General features: G+C 33.0%; 2 protein-coding genes across 2 annotated transcripts; both read left to right on the forward strand.

Annotated features, from left to right (window-relative positions):
• Positions 1-644: 644 nt before the first annotated feature.
• On the forward strand, positions 645-14,701 carry LOC100800803 (exocyst complex component SEC3A). Its single transcript, XM_003523826.5, has 25 exons — positions 645-974; positions 1,071-1,141; positions 1,217-1,297; positions 1,387-1,454; positions 1,569-1,671; positions 1,979-2,127; positions 3,116-3,233; positions 3,674-3,778; positions 4,317-4,418; positions 4,510-4,647; positions 4,952-5,080; positions 5,172-5,252; positions 5,384-5,458; positions 7,421-7,591; positions 7,676-7,808; positions 7,935-7,999; positions 9,245-9,415; positions 9,505-9,584; positions 10,703-10,784; positions 11,684-11,781; positions 11,909-12,017; positions 12,115-12,186; positions 12,984-13,049; positions 13,127-13,216; positions 13,575-14,701. The coding sequence occupies exons 1-25, from the start codon at positions 800-802 to the stop codon at positions 13,683-13,685; spliced, it is 2,643 nt and encodes an 880-aa protein (XP_003523874.1). The 5' UTR covers positions 645-799; the 3' UTR covers positions 13,686-14,701.
• Positions 14,702-15,233: 532 nt separating this feature from the next.
• On the forward strand, positions 15,234-16,760 carry LOC100802770 (octanoyltransferase LIP2p, chloroplastic). Its single transcript, XM_003523536.5, has 3 exons — positions 15,234-15,695; positions 15,804-15,954; positions 16,387-16,760. Exons 1-3 carry the CDS (start codon positions 15,324-15,326, stop codon positions 16,743-16,745), a joined length of 882 nt encoding a protein of 293 aa, XP_003523584.1. The 5' UTR covers positions 15,234-15,323; the 3' UTR covers positions 16,746-16,760.
• Positions 16,761-17,400: the final 640 nt, after the last annotated feature.

Raw genomic sequence — 17,400 nt, forward strand, 5'->3', positions numbered from 1 at the left:
AATATTTGAAAAAAATCCTAGAAAGATGCAATAACTGTACTGATTTGATTGTTGTATTTACTATGCCGAGTAAATTATTTTTATGATAGCAATAAACAAAAAAAGTATATTTTTAATATATTTTTAGACATTATTACAATGACTCGATTAATTTTTAATAAAACAAAAAAATTATTTTTAGTCATTGTTACAGTTCTTTTAATATATATTTTTTGTTTTTTTCTGAAATATGTGGATCATTTGTTATCAGCCCCTTCAAATATTTTTTAAAGAAATTAATATAAATAAAATAAAATATTATAAGGACTAAAATAAAGAATAAATATATTAGAGTGACTTTTTTATTTGAATTAAAAGGATCAAAACAAAATAACAAAAATAAAAAATAATTTTTATTTTATTAAAAACTCAACCCAAGAGAAGAAACTATTAGGACCTAAAGATTGCTACTGCAATTTATATTTAAGCATAATATAAATGAAAATAATTTTATCATACTTTTTTTTTTCGATCCCTGGTTTGGGATTTCCTTTGTAATCAAGCCATTTCTTGAAGTAAAAAAAAAATTAAAAAATGAGAAGTAATGCATGTAAATTTGGAACGTGCAAATTATAGGCTTTAGGTTCGTAATGTAACGAATCGTTCGTCGCGCTAAAAAGTGAAGCGACACGAGTCACCTCCCCAGGGACGCAACGCAACGAGAAAGCCCCAAGCATCCGAAAACCGTTATTGAGATTTTATTATTCTCTTCTCTGAGAAACGGTCTTGGTTAGATCGATTTGAGATCAGATAGAAGAAAATGGCGAAATCGAGCGCCGACGATGCGGAGCTACGGCGAGCTTGCGAGCATGCCATTGAAGGCACGAAGCACAAGGTCGTTCTCTCCATTCGAACCGTCAAGACTCACGGCACTTGGGGAAAAACTGCTAAGCTTGGTCGTCAAATGGCCAAGCCTAGGGTTCTCGCTCTCTGCAGTACGCAACCAACGCCCTATTTCTCTCTCTCTCTCTTGATGTATCATGTATTTGTAGTACTGTTGGTGACAGCATGTTATATATTATTTTGTGCAGCCAAAGCCAAAGTTCAGCGGACTAAAGCTTTTCTACGAGTTTTAAAGTATTCCAACGGAGGAGTTCTTGAGGTAATTAATGTCCTCCACTGGAGGTTTTGGCATATTTCTATTGGCTATAAAATAAAATTTATTGTGTTGCTGCAGCCTGCTAAGTTATACAAGCTGAAGCACCTCTCAAAAATGGAAGTTGCAACAAATGATCCCAGTGGATGTACATTTACACTGGTAAGTTTCTGGAACAGAAGCAAATCAGGATTCAACCATTTCCTGCTATGTAGCTTGTTTCTATTTGCTGATGAATATGTATCTTATAGGGGTTTGATAACCTTAGAAGCCAGAGTGTGGCTCCTCCACAGTGGACAATGCGCAATGTCGATGACAGGTTATACCATTAAAATGTATAATCTAAGCATGTAGAGTTTAATCCTTTATGGTTTTATGTTATGTAACGAAAGTGGAGTTTGGCTCACTGCATCGTCTATTACTTCTCTTGTAGAAATCGCCTCCTGTTTGGTATCTTAAATATCTGCAAAGATATCCTTGGTCGCCTGCCTAAGGTTGTTGGTATTGATGTTGTGGAGATGGCTCTTTGGGCTAAGGTGCATAATGCTCTTCTAATCACTTAATTTCGAAGTTGCTTTACTGCCTTTACAATCAAGCTGCAATCATCATTTTGTAATAGATAATTTTTTTTTTTGCTTTACATGTTTAACTAATAATTACTCTGTATTTATCACTACGGATAGAGTGTGACTACTGACTAATCTCATTAGTGATCTTCAAGTCCTTGATTTCAAGTTGAGGATGTTAAACTTTGATAAATAGTTACTCACTCAGTCACTGATTGCTGTTAATTACTATAGACTGTTGGTTCCCTGTTTATTTATTTCCACCAATGTGAAATAGGAAAATACACCCGCAGTTTCCACTCAAAATAACCAACAAGATGGCACTTCTGTTGAATCTACTGCGGCTGAAACAGAATTGAAAGTCTATGTTGAAAAGGAACTTGTCTCCCAGGCAGAGGAAGAGGACATGGAGGCTCTTCTTGGAACGTAGGTGCTATCATTTTCTCTTAAATTGTATTGAGGTTAAATATTTGTGATGAGTAAGAATATAATTCATGTCTTCTGTCTGCAAAGGGTTATTGCAATCTCATAGAAAGTCCTGTTTCTTCCCTTACAAACTTTCTGTCCATACTTTGTGATTAATATTGGTACACGGGAATCATAAGTTAATTAGCAGTACCAACAAGTGTGGCTTAATTCGAAAACTGAGCTCTGTATCACACTTTACCTGCAGTGCAGGGTTTCAAAATCCACTAGAAGAACTTTTTGGCTAGAACTAAGTCAACACCCAGGCGGGATTAGTTTCATAAATGATAGAATTTGAGAGAAAATGTAAAACCAATTTAATCATTGATCAGAATGATTAAGCCAAGTCTTACAATTCTGAACCTTCTCTCTATATAGAGAAGTCTGCAACTTAACTATAGTCCAACTGTAAACTAACTAAATCAGTTACTAACTAACTACAGTTAGTAACTGTCTAACAGAAAACTAGTTAGAAGAAAAATAACTCTCTTGGAGTAAGAATACTCTAATAATAAACAAAAGGTTGTGACAATACTCGTGATGTTTGCCCCCCAAAAAAGCACCAAGTACTGAACATGACTGCGTTAAAAAGTTCAAATGAAAATATTTATTTACTTGTGTTAGTCGGATACAAAGATAATTCAGCTATTCTTTTATGAAAAATGCTTTTGTTAAATGATATTTTCTTTTACAATACAAGTATGCATAATTAAATTGTTGTAGAAGGATGGACCTACTTGTGTCAATGTGAGGGCACATGTTCCTACTTATTTCAAATTTTTAAAATATTGTTAGTGTTAAATTTTTATTTTTGCCTCATTATTTTAACATTGCCCCCATCATGTTATTCTTTATCATACTTTTTTTCTAATGTGAAGTATGAGATGTTATCTTATCCTCACTATCCAAAATTTCTGTTTACGTCACTTTGTGGTTTTTGAATGTGCAGTTATATCATGGGTATTGGTGAAGCCGAGGCATTTTCTGAAAGGTTAAAAAGAGAGCTCCAGGCTCTGGAAGCAGCAAATGTGCATGCCATTTTAGAAAGTGAACCTCTGATAGATGAGGTATAACTGTTCTTTGAGTTGATTTCCTTTCTTTTGCTGGTATTACCTTACTGTTTATTTGTGTTACTGTAAACAGGCCCCTTGATTCATGTATTACATTGTGGCTTAATTTTCTTCCCCTAAATTATAGACTGAACAAACCATTTATGTTTCTTGAGCTGTGATTACAATTATTTGAGCGCCAATACACTTTTGTTGCCTTCTTTATCAGATAAACCATTTTGCTTGATTTTATCACCCTCTTAAAACTTCAAAACCTCATGTTGATATTTTAAGCTATTGTTTTATCTCATTATTGTCAATTCAACCATTAGAGTTGTTGTGATAAAAGGAAACATCACTTCACTTTACAAATCATTGTGTTTCTCGTCATTAGTTATTTAAAATTATTTTAACATGTTTTTATGAAGTGGTTCATACTAATAATCTGTGCCTGGCAGGTGTTGCAAGGGCTTGAAGCAGCATCAAATTGCGTGGAAGACATGGATGAATGGTTAGGCATGTTCAATGTAAAGCTTCGACACATGAGGGAAGATATTGAATCAGTAAGTGCTTGTAGAGTTCAAGTTTGGAGCATAATTTGCTTTGCAATTTACTTTGTGGTATTTATAGCAGTGTTTACTGGAACCCTAGTTCATTAAGTTTATTTTTTAGTTCATTGGCTAAAGCAAAGTACTGCATTTGCATTAGTCTTTTTTTAATAGTCCAACTTCTGTTTTTCTTTTTCTCCCTGTTATGGCATTGTAACTCAAAACAGTTATTTATTTGTTATGTTATATTAATAGCTTATATTATCTATTTATTTATTTTTCTTTCCTAAATCAATACAAAGAGTGATGTGAAAATGAAAGAGATAAGTAGAAGGAGAAGCTGGCTTCTATTTGGTGCAAAACTAGTGGTCTTTTTTCTGGGGGTTTCTCTTAGAAACACGCTGAGAGACTGGGTAGCTTTGCTTCATTGATATTTTCCTTGTTTGTATGGAGGACCCCTCATCCTCCTGACCCTTTATTATCATCTTCACTTTGACTTAATGCATTCCAATGAACTTTTCTTATTTTGTCTCGATTCTTTTGTGGTATCCAGATTGAAACCCGCAATAACAAGTTGGAAATGCAAAATGTGAATAACAGAACTCTTATTCAAGAGCTTGATAAGCTTCTTGAGCAATTGAGTATCCCTTCTGAGGTATGGCTTCAAGTGGTGAATTCAGATAGTTTGAGTTTGATGAACTTTCAATAGCTTGGTATTTACTTTAATGGTGTTTCATTGGGCGTAGTATTCAGCATGTTTGACAGGAGATTCATTTGATGAAGCACAAATGCTGCAAAATATGGAAGCATGTGAGTGGTTGACAACTGCCATGCGTGGTCTTGAAGTGCCTAACATAGATCCTACTTATGCAAAAATGAGAGCAGTATGGTTTGCCTTACTTTTCAAGCTGTTAAGCAAATTGTTGATAATTTAGGAAACGTCAGTTCATGGTACATGCCTGCTTGTTTTTGTTAATTTTAAATAAAGAAAATAGACTTCGGGTGCAATTATGAGTTGCATTTATTAGTTGCTTCCGTTTTGATTGGTTTGAGAAGCTGCTTATATTCAACATTATGAATTTGGGGCATCACTAAGCAAATTAATATTCTTGGTCACGGCCAGTATGGATAACATGTATAGGACCTAAAAGTCATTTGTTTTAATGGTGGTTTCTGGTCTTCCTACAGGTTAAAGAGAAGCGAGGAGAACTTCAAATAATAAAGTCTGTTTTTGTTGGGAAGGCTTCTGAATACTTGAGAAGTTACTTCGCTAGTTTTGTGGATTTCATGTTAAATGATAAAAATTACTTTTCTCAGGTATTCTCTGCATAAATTTATGAATTATAAACTTTTAAAGTGTTAGAAATTAGAATCATTCATTTTCACTTTGGTTGCTTACTCTAAACAGCGGGGACAGTTGAAAAGGCCAGATCATGCTGATTTGAGGTACAAGTGCAGGACATATGCACGCCTTCTGAAGCATTTAAAGGTTTAATTATGGATGATTTACAATTTCTGCTTCGAGTTCAGTTTTGCGCATATATATATATATATATATATATATATATTGAGTTAATTTCTTTGTTTCCTCCCTTAATTATCTTTCCTCTAAACTTGCAGATTCTTGATAAGAATTGCTTGGGTCCACTGAGAAAAGCTTATTGCAGTTCTCTAAACTTGCTTCTTCGCAGGGAGGTAAGAGATTACAACCTATTCACCCACTGTATTGGTATTATTTTTTTTATTTCTTGGTCATTTGGTGGTAAAATTCTTGTTATTACTTTAGCTTTTTATGAACTGAGAAGTGGCCATTATAGTTGAAATAAGGGGAAAACTGAATTATATTTCTTGATTAAAAAAATACAAGCACTAATGTGATTAAAAAAATATAAGCAATAAAAACATGATTTGAAAATACAGGAAATAAGTTTATCATAATAATTACAGGGATAATTACTGATATTATTTTATCTGAAAATAATGCTAATTTACACATTTACAACACTACCCTTGAATATCAATCAATCTCAGCTTGCAAGTAAGATCTCAGGACGGCTTTGTGGGAAGCCCCTTGATGAATAAATCTGCCAATTGAACTCTTGAAGGAATGTAGGTTGTAGTTATTAGAACACAGATTAATTTCTCCTGGATGAAGTATTGGTCTATCTTTAGTTTCCCATTTTTGGGATCTCCTCATTACTTCCAATATTGTGATTCTGCTCGATGGGTATTTCAGATGTTTTACAACCCAATTTACTAATCTCTTTGAGAAGGTCAAGAACCTTCTTTGGGTGATGAAGATAACTTCTTTGAATAGGAAACCATGCACATTATTCCAAGAACGTTCTGACTCCCTGACTGTTTTCTGTAATTAGGTTTGATTGTGTAATTATTTTGGTTTCCTGCATAGCTAGTAATGATTTTATTTCCTGTATAATTATTTTGTTTGTTTTTTAGTTTAGCCTATTTTAGATAATTCATTGGATTTTAAACCGTGCATTTTGATTAAATTATATTTATATAAAAATACATGTACATTAATAAAATAAGTTTTTGAAATATTTAGTAGCATATTAAATATAATTATGTTGAGGAAGATGATTAATTATATTTTTAATTGAGATGTTTCCTTAAAAAAATATCAAGTCTATCAAAATTTGTTTTTATTTCTTCACGCTTCTAGTAATAATAGTGATGTAATATCTACATGAAATATAAAATTAAAAAAATATAATAAATATATATTTATAACAATTTAAATTTGAGTATTCATTATCATTACTTTTAATTATTATTGTTTGCAAAATATATTTTAATAACTAGACTTAAAATATGACCAGTAATATTTACTTCCAGCGGGAAAGGATCATCTTTTTTTTTTTTTTTTTTGGAGATCCTGCATTGACCAGACCAAAGTTGTCTATATAAGTGGGTGATATCCATAATTCTAAGGCTTTTGTTGAATCACTTCTAGCTAACTAAATTATTTTCTTAATCGCTATCTTCTTTCCGTACATCTCAACAACTAACTCAAAGACATCAATAAAGAACAAGATCATTTTACGTTATTACTTAACTACTTGGAGAGATATGATTTACATAACTTTAAATATGTTGGAGTAATTTTGAAAATAATTAAATAACATATCCTTGAACTTGATGTTGCGTCTTCTTTATTATGATTTTTTTGGTCTTCGCTTAACGGATGCTATGACCTGCTACAATTGACAAGTGAAATTTTGTTAATATTATTATTAGGTTTAATTATCCATTTAATTTCTATAATTTTTAAACTTATTTTTTAACCTCTATAATTAATAAACGAATGTTTTAGTCTCTAAAATTTAATAAATGAATTTTTTAGCCTAAGTTTATAATTTAATTCTTAAAAAAAATTTGTCGTTAAATCTTTTTAACTCTATTAAGAACTTTTTGAGAATTAAAATGTAAATTTTAAAAATAAAAAATACACTTATTAACTATAAAAATTAAAAGGGATAAGTTTAAAAATTATAAAAACTAAATGTGTAATTAAACCTTCTTATTATTATTATTATTATTATTATTATTTGGGTTCTTGTTCATATATTCTTGTTTGTTATGCTTTGGTAAAATAGTGTGCATATGGAGTCTAAAGTTTTAGGAATCCCTTTACAGGCCCGCGAGTTTGCTAATGAACTTCGTGCTAGTGCTAAAACTTCCAAAACCCCAACTGTTTGGGAAGGCTTCATGGGTTCTGGTCAAAATGTAAATTCTGCTGACACTGCAGCAGTTTCTGAAGCGTATGCAAAGATACTCACAATTTTTATCCCACTTCTGGTGGATGAGGTGAAAGTTCTTGATATTCTCAGTCCCGGAACTTGTTAATATTTAATGTTTCAAATGTGTAACTATTCATGGCCTATGTTTCAGAGCTCATTTTTTGCACACTTCATGTGCTTTGAAGTTCCCTCACTTGTTGATGGTAATAAAACTGGACACAATGACCAGAAAAATGATGATGATTTGGGAATTATGGACATTGATGAGAATGACAGTAAATCTGGTACATGTATCACTTTCAAGAAATATTCTTTTTTTACTTTTAACTTTATATTTAAACTCCTATGGTTTTATTTTTCTATGGTGAGATCAATTGTTCCATAATTTGAGCATTTCTTCATCTTTACAGGTAAAAATTCTGTGGATTTTGCAGCTTTAAATGAATCACTTCAGGATTTGCTTGATGGAATTCAAGTATGCATATAGTAAACTCTATATCTCTTATAATGAAATTTTTAGCTTATGATATTTTTTGAAATGAATTGATCTAGGTCCTCTCATGTTGTCACTTTAGTTGTGGTTACTCGTAGCCCACCTTAAGTGTGGCAGGTAGCCATATGCATAAAGAAATGTGTTGGAGATCTCACATCAACTAGTGATATGACCAATATAAGTGGGAAACAACACTCACCTTAAAAGTCAATTTTGTAGGTTTGAGTTAGGCCTAATCTTATATTCTAAGATGGTATTAGAATATATCCTAAATTCATTGGTGGGAGACCTGCATTTGCCACGCTCCTGGAGGGTAGCCTTGAGTGTGAGGATGAGGGAGAGTGCTGAAAAGCCTCCTTATCTTAAGTTGTGGCGAATAGCGATGGTCATAAAGGAGATGTGTTGGAGATTTCACATTGACTAGTTAATGGCCAAAATAGAGTATACAAGTGGGGTGTAACTCTCACTTACAAGTCAATTTTGTAGAGTTGGATTAGGCCCAAACTCATATTGCAAGATGTTCTTTTGTAATAAAAATTTAACTGTCTTGTTCTGTATGTTGTTTCTCTCTTAGCATAGTTGTTAATATCATGCCAGAGGATCCAAATTAAAGATAAAGTGGTAGAGCTTTTATGAATTCTCCGTAGCAATAGAGTATTGAGGGTTAGTCATTTTAGTCCTTGAAAGAAAGAAATTGCTCTCAAGGTTATTGAATATTTAATAATCCTTGTGATAAGTGATGTGAGTTAACACTAATCGAAATGCTGCTTGTGGGCTGTGGCACTGAAACATAAGATGTATGGAGGAAAATGGATGGTAGAAGAAGATGACTATCTTTCAAGGACCTAAAAGATGTCACATGTGCATCTTGTGTGACACTTAATGTACCGCATCAGCATTTTTGTTAGCGTTAACTGACATCAGTTAACATAGGGACTAAAATGACCAATGGATGGAAGACTAAACGATCTCAGGAGCACTTATTTTCTTTCAGGACAAAAATGTTTAACGCCCAATTTTTCAGGGACCAAAACAATGATTCACTCACTTGCAGCATTGTATATTTTATCTCATGTAAGCTGAACATAGCATAATCATGTTATGGTCTAGCAATGATAAACGTATTTTTCCTTATAATTTGACAATTTGTAACGAGTTTCCAGATGGATTTTGGTATGTTAATAGATTTGCTGCTATAAAGTTGCTTTATAATTTCTCTGATTTCAGGAAGACTTCGCTGCTGTTGTGGATTGGGCACACAAAATTGATCCTTTATGCTGCATATCAATGCATGGAACTACAGAACGCTATCTCTCTGGTCAGAAAGCTGATGCAGCAGGATTTGTACGCATTTTGCTTGGTGATCTAGAGTCTCGCATATCTATGCAGTTCAGCCGTGTATGTGACTAGTTTTATAAATAATTCCCACTTGCATTTAGAAGATTGAGATGCTAACCCAATTCATATAATTGGATATCTTTTTTCAGTTTGTGGATGAAGCTTGCCATCAGATTGAAAGAAGTGAGCGCAATGCTCGCCAAACGGGTGTCCTACCGTACATTCCTAGGTAAGATGATCCTTGGAGTTTACTTTTTGCCTCTTTTCTCCAAAGAAAATCGGGATTTTTTTTCCCCAGAATGAAAGCTTTATCTGCTGGTCCTTTATCATTTTTTCATGTTCATTAGGGTTTTAATTAGTTGCAGTTTTATATTATCTTGATGAGGGTTGTATATCCCGATCTACGGAAATTATTTGTTTTTCTTTTATTCCATGTTAGAATATATTATTAGTAGTATAACTGTCACTGTCAGATAGTTGTATTCTGTTACAATTCAATTATATTCAGATTTGTGTAGCACTCTTGAGCTGTAAATCGGTTAGCTGATCTAACTAACTTCAGCAGTCTTTAAATAGGGATCCTCTGTACGTTTCAGATATACTAAAAAAAAAATTCTCAGTTTCTCTCTTTTCTCTCTCTCACGTACCTTTCTAAGATTCCATTTTTAGGAAATTATTTATATTTCATTTATTCCACTAAGGTCCACAATGGTTTTCTATGGAATTGTGGATCTTTTTATTAGTTTTTATTTGTGGTGTACAATTCTGGGGAATGTGTGTAGTGGTTATAATATCTACAATAAACAAAAAGGTATAGTATTTTTTAGTTGGACATTTCCTAGAAAAGATCATGTACATTTTCCACTCTTTTGAGCCAGCTATACAGACTTCAGATTGTTGAACATGTGTTGAAGATCTCACATCGACTAGTAATGGAATCAAAATAATATATATAAGTGGGGACAATCCTTATCTTACTAGTCGGTTTTATAAGATTTAGTTAGATTCATAAATGTAATGAAAGGATCTTAACACCATTGTGTAATGTTATTAAGGATTGTCACGGTGAATTGGTATTGTTTGCTAGCCAGTTTTTATGAACCACATTAAGTTGAGTTAGGTTCCTTTGGGTTCTGTAAATTGCATGATGTTTCAAAGAAATTACTTGCGCTTTTAAGGACAAAATTTGAAGATGTAAAAGTGGCTCCTATTCTATTTGGTGTCCGTTTTTATGCACAACAGTTAAATGACAGAGCCACCTCACTATTTAGTTTCCAGTCTGTATATAATATCTTAAGTTTATCTTCATATCTGGTGTTCAGTAATGCCTTGATTGTTTGCATATAGATTTGCATCCCTTGCAACACGGATGGAGCAGTATGTTGCAGGACAGTCGAGGGATTTGGTTGACCAAGCATACACAAAATTTGTAAGTGGCTCCTTTTTAGAACTGTTTTGTTTTGTGACGTCTCATCCCATATTTGTGTGGCTGTCTCTAAATGCATACTACTTGTAAAACATCATTTGTCAAGGCTGTGTGTAGCAATTAACATCTCTGTCCTTCGAAGTCTCCTTGTGTTGCTTCATTTGAGCTATGGTTGGATTAGTTCTCAATGGTGGAACATCCTTGCCTTGATCTACATACTCCCATTCCCATAAGCCAAAGGACTTCAAGCATGATCTGATTTTAACAACCTATATGTGATAATTTTCCCCAGAATATTGAGGAACAGGAAAGGCATTGCTTCTTGAAGCCACAGCCTATAAGAACACAGATCCAGATACCACTGTTAAAGGAACACAGCCTAAACCATAATTAGAGACTCATGACAATGAGAAAAGCATGAAAAGAGACAGCAATTTTCGTTTCTGCTGCTAAAACCATAGTGTACAATCATTCATACCTACTCAACAAAAGGAAATCACACCCATACATGTTGTCAGCAAAAGGAAATGTACCCACAGTCAGTAGGTGTACAAATTTCCAGAATAAAGTCATACCTACTCAACAAAACATTACCAACTAAAGTAAGCAAACATATTACATCAGTATAGAAGTATTTTAGAAAAGTTTTACAGGTTTAACATTACCTATTCCCTGGCTTGACAGCCAATAGACAATGATACATCCCTAGTGAATGAAGAATTGAGTCTTAAGTCATCAGCACTTTGTTGATAGATAGTGATACTACAGGTGATTTCAATTGTTTACTGCCTAGCCCTATTGTATGCATTCCAAGTACTATTAAATTGCCTTTTTCATATTTCATCTTTTTTCTGTCACTTTTTCCTGGCATATTGTTTATTGGTGGGATTATTGCTTGACAGGTTAGCATAATGTTTGTAACTTTGGAAAAAAATGCACAAACAGATCCCAAGTATGCAGACATTTTTCTTATTGAAAACTATGCCGCATTTCAGAATAGGTAATGTTTACGCATCACCCTGCCAAATGGAGGCTCGAGGCTGTTTCAATTCTTCCATTTTTTTTAGGTAATTCTTTATACACAGACAAAGATATTTTTCACTTATTATTTTGTTCTTTTTGCTCAGTTTGTATGACCTTGCAAATGTCGTTCCCACTTTGGCGAAGTTTTATCATCAGGCTAGTGAAGCCTACGAGCAAGCTTGCACACGCCATATTAGTGTGATTATCTACTATGTAAGTATTTTATTCTCTATTTTATGTCTTTTTGCCAACCATACTTGAATTTATAGCCTGTAAGACGTAACTCATTATCCCTCTCTGCCTTGGAAAGCAATTTGAACGCCTTTTCCAGTTTGCTCGAAAGATTGAGGACTTGATATTGAATAATGTTGCACCTGAAGAGGTTTGTTTCTGTATAATTCAGTTTGTTAATCTTCATATACACTCATGCTGTACAGCATCTCAATATATTTGGATTTATTTTATCAAACAATTGATTGCAACGTTTCTCCTACATTGATTGAACTAAACATTGTAGATCTAGTTTAAAATTCCATTCTAGGCATCATGTATAATAAATTATGAGAAACTAAATAGATTGTTATACTAATATTTGGGATTTCCCTCCCCAGTATTAACAACGAAAAACAGACTTAATTATCAAAATGTATATACTTGTATTGCGGTATTCATTTTGATTCATGTAAACATAGAACATTAATGTAAAGACCTAAAATTATTTAAATCATATTTGAGATCAATTAAATGTTACAAGATAAAGTAGTGTTGATTAACAATATTATCTATCAAGAGTAAATTGTTAGCATTATTTTATTATATAATATTGATAATTTTGTAGTTAAGATTGACTTGTGGTGAAAGAAGGAAGAAGAGAAAGATCATGGGTTGAAATTCTCTCATTACCAAAAACTAACATACTAACATGTGATAAAAAAAAAGAAAGCTAAAAAATGAAAATTATTAAGTTAAATTTGGTTATGAACATAAATTTTGCGTAAGGCCTGGAATTTCTAAGCATAACCATGAGGATTACTCAAAATTTTACTCAAAATTTTAAGGACTATTTTTCCCTTATAAGTAACTAATTTGGGACGTTTTAAAATTGTTTTCAAACAGTACTAAAAGATTGATTTGTGCTTTTGCATGTCACAATTGTCTAATATTCTACATCAATTTCAGATTCCTTTCCAAGTTGGGCTGTCAAAAGCAGATCTACGGAAGACGTTAAAATCCAGTTTATCCGGGGTAAGGTGATGCCTATCTTTTCTGAAAATACTTTCGTAAGTGCCATGCTTACATTGTGAATTGTCTTTGCTTTATAGGTGGACAAGTCCATTGCTGCGATGTATAAGAAGTTGCATAAAAACTTGACTTCGGAGGAACTCTTACCTTCCTTGTGGAATAAATGCAAGGTATGCTCTTCTTACTTCCAATTGACCCAAAAAAGAATGAACCGACAATCATATGGTAAATATTTCTGAGGCCATACTTCAAGGGTCTTGTGATTGCTTTGGCAGTTTGGCTGAGAGCATGACTACTGAAATTCCACAAACTCTGAAAATGAGCATAAGAAATACAATAAAGAATATTTTTGTATTGAATGCGGCTTCTAACTGCTTCATCCTCAACATATTTAAGTATTGTCAATTACTATAGGCACTTTAGTAACTTATAAGTTACTTTGACTAGCTTATAAGCTAAGAATGTCTGCTATATCTAAGTAAAAATGCGTGTGACAAATTCTGATTGTTGTTTCCACAATTTTTACAGAATGATTTTCTTGATAAGTACGAAACCTTTGTCCAACTTGTCGCGAGGATTTACCCTGCTGAATCAGTCCCTTCTGTAGCAGAGTTGCGAGACCTTTTAGCTTCCATGTAAAGGTTTATACACATGCCTTCTTTCCATTTTTTTGGCCTGTAATCATTCTTTTTACGACGTAATTTGATTTACTTTATGAAGTGCATTTTTGTGGTTTTAATTACTTGAAACAAGCATTATAATGCTTCATAGAAAGAATGTGATGAATTTCTTAGCTCAGGTTTAATTTTAATATTTTGCTTACTATTTGATAGTGATTCTTTATGTATTTGTTTAGAATTTAATTAGAGTTCACTTTTAATCATAAATTGTATAATTTTTAAAGGTTATTTTAATCTTTTGTAATAATTAGTTTATAATTTTTAGATAATGGACAGTGTAGTATATCAAAACTAAACCAATTCATTATGGTCAGCAGTTGAAAGTGTGATACTTTCTAACTGTATCTTGTGTAGTTGAGTACCAAGAAATGGAAGGAACCAATAGTGGGTTATTTAAATGAATTGGATGAGTACGAGAAGGAAAAGAAATTAAACCAACTGAGCGGATAAGCAAACCTTGTCTATTACTGAGAAAAAAACATGTTCTTGATTGCTCATTGGAGCTTCATGAGTCTAATTTTGTGGAATCGCAATCACGGGACGAGAAGCACCAGAATCAATATACCAACTTTCAGACCGTTGTTGAGAAGTCTAAAAAATGAAGGTTTGCAGAGTTGGGAAAAGACTTGAAAATGTGGAGGATGGAGCACAACTAGTCATGTGAACTAGATGTGAAGGAGGGAGGCATTACAGAGTGTTGCTACGACTACGAGGATTGAGGGGTCTATGGAGAGTGTATGCAGGGATGAACCAAGGATCAACTCTATAGCTTAACCATCTACCCTAAAAAAATCAAACCCTATAATTCTTTATCAACTTCCATACAAAAAAAATAAAAATAGGTTTGTATGTTTTTCTTTTTGTCACATCAAATTTATCATTATCTCTACAGGAGTGCTTAACAACTTATCACTTGTACAAGCTTCAACATTCTTCTATTAGCATGTTTTGCGTCTTACGCCACCAATTTCAAAAGTACTCTCTCAATTGCCAACTTTTAATAAAGAACAGTTTCCAACTTATATTAAAGAATAAAATCTCAAAGGATAGGATTCGTATGCATCCAATATAAAGAGATACTCTTAATTTGTAATCACTACATGTGTATTTAAAGTTATTTTTCAGTATAATTTATACTGAATTAGAAAAATATTAAATTGAACCGAACTAAATTGTTATTTAAACTGAATTAGAAAAATATTAAATCACTACAAGTGTATTTAATAAAAAAATATTTTTAAAATAATATAACATAATAGTTATTTAAGTTTAATTTATAAATTTTAAATTATGAGAATAAATTAGAAAAATATTAAATTGAACCGAATTAAATCGTAAAAAATTGATTTTGTTTGATTTAAATTTAATATTATATTTAAACCGAATTATATTTTTATTTTATGCTTGGTTGATATGGTTTTTTGTTTAAAAATTGAACGGACTGCAAACATGAAAAAAACAAAAAAAAAAAACCGTGTGATAAAATGAAATGAAACATATTTAAGACGAGAAGAAATAGAAGAGTGAGATGTGAAACTAGAATGGAGGCGGCGACAAATCAGAAACATTAATCCCTCCGAAGTTTTCCGACTTAAGCATGATTTTGTTGGGTTCATATTCTTTGACTTCAATTCCCTCATCTCCTATATCTCTCCGCCCCCACTCCTCTGTTGCCCATGGAAGAATGGTGCAGTGTTCGCGCAGATGCGAGCTTTTCGATCTGCATCAGGAACTGATCCCTTATGACGTGGCATGGTCTTGGCAAAAAGACATCGTCAGGGAAAAGAAATCACAGATTGAGAACGAAGGAGATTGCAGCGACACACTTATTATTCTGCAACACCCTTCTGTTTACACATTGGGTACCGCTAGTACACACCACAACCTCAACTTTGACATCGAAAATCCACCCTTTCCTATTTATCGCACTGAACGCGGCGGAGAAGTTACGTTCCACGGCCCTGGCCAGGTCCTTCTTCCTCTTGTCATTTTTTCTTCCTTTTATCGTATGATATTATTATCCTTCTTGTTTTTTACTTTGGAGTTTGGATTAATGTATTTTGATTTTGCACTGCAGCTAATTATGTACCCTATTATCAACCTCCGAAGACACAAGATGGATCTTCATTGGTACCTCCGGACCCTTGAGGAGGTCGTTATTCGTGCTCTTTCTTCAACATTTTCAATTCAGGCTTCTCGGGTAGAAGGTTTAACTGGTGTTTGGGTTGGTAAGTCTCAATTATCTTATCTTTGTTGCCATCTACATCAACAATTTGTAAATTTGGTGTCAGATATTTAGCTTGATTCATATGTTTATTGAATAGTTTGGATTACCGTGTGTCTTTGGTATCGGTCAATCTCTACCCAACAACACATAGTCAAGTTTTATGAACTCTTTATCATAAATTGAAAAATGTGGTTACATATTACGTGGTAATTGACCGGTTCTTCAGACTATACAATATTTTTTCCTAGAGGTGAGTATGAGACTATCACCAAACCACAACTTTTTAAGTTTGCACTATCAGTAGCCAGACAATGAGATTGCTGAACTTATTCAAGTTGTGTTTTTGAGTTTGTCATGATTTGAGAAATGTTGAAACAAATCCAACTTCATTCATTTTTTTTTTCTTATTCTTCATTGTTATTTATTATTCCAGGAAACCAGAAACTGGCAGCTTTAGGTATACGAGTGGCTCATTGGATAACCTATCATGGCTTAGCGCTGAATGTCACAACGGATTTGAGCCCCTTTAAATGGGTCATCCCATGCGGAATACGTGACCGTCAAGTGGGGAGTATAAAGGGCTTGCTTAAAGAAGCTCAATCATGTATTGCTCATGGAACATCTGTTTTGCACGATTTGGATGATACCAGTCTTATTCATATTACTTACAGGTCCTTGATTGAAGAGTTCTCACGAGCGTTTCAGCTTGAGTACCATTATAAAACTATTTCTGTACCTGTTTTGTGTAAAAGGAAACCTAGCTGTTTTTCAAAAGAAACGCAGCAAAGTTGAATTTGTTTGATGCAACATGGTAGCCCACTAGTCCCTTGATTACTGTATACTATTATGCACCAGAATACCAATTGCTTGCAAAAAATAGCTAGCTGATAACATTATAAACAATTTTTCTCCACTTTTCAAACGAAAATTGGGGGAAACAACCAAGTGACATTTTCAAAACAGAATGAATGAACTCCCATTTTGCTTTGGCCGTAGTCCTTTCAAATTCAGGTCTTGCAAAGATTACAACCTTAGGGAATGTTTGATTTGACTGTATTTTGTTTTCATTTTAATGGAAATAAAGAATGATAATGAAAATGCGTTTGGTTAAATTTTTAAAAACATTTTCAGTGAAAATATTTTTCCTAACGAACCAAAAACTAAAAATAATGAAATCTCGTTTTCAGTGTTTTCAGTTGAAACCAAAAATCTCATTTTGGGTAAAATGAAAATGTGATAAAGAATGTAATTTTAAACAAATCTAAAAATACATTTTCTTTTGAAAACACATTTTCAGTATTTTTATTTCTTGAAAGTAGAAAATAAGAAATCAAATCAAACATGTTTTCAAAATTTTAATCTTTTGAAAATGAAAACAATTTTCAGAAAATGAAAATAAAAAATGAAAATGCAAACCAAACATACCCTTAATTTTCTTAGTAAATAA

This window comes from Glycine max, chromosome 4 (genome assembly GCF_000004515.6).
Source record: "Glycine max cultivar Williams 82 chromosome 4, Glycine_max_v4.0, whole genome shotgun sequence".
Lineage (NCBI taxonomy): Eukaryota > Viridiplantae > Streptophyta > Magnoliopsida > Fabales > Fabaceae > Glycine > Glycine max.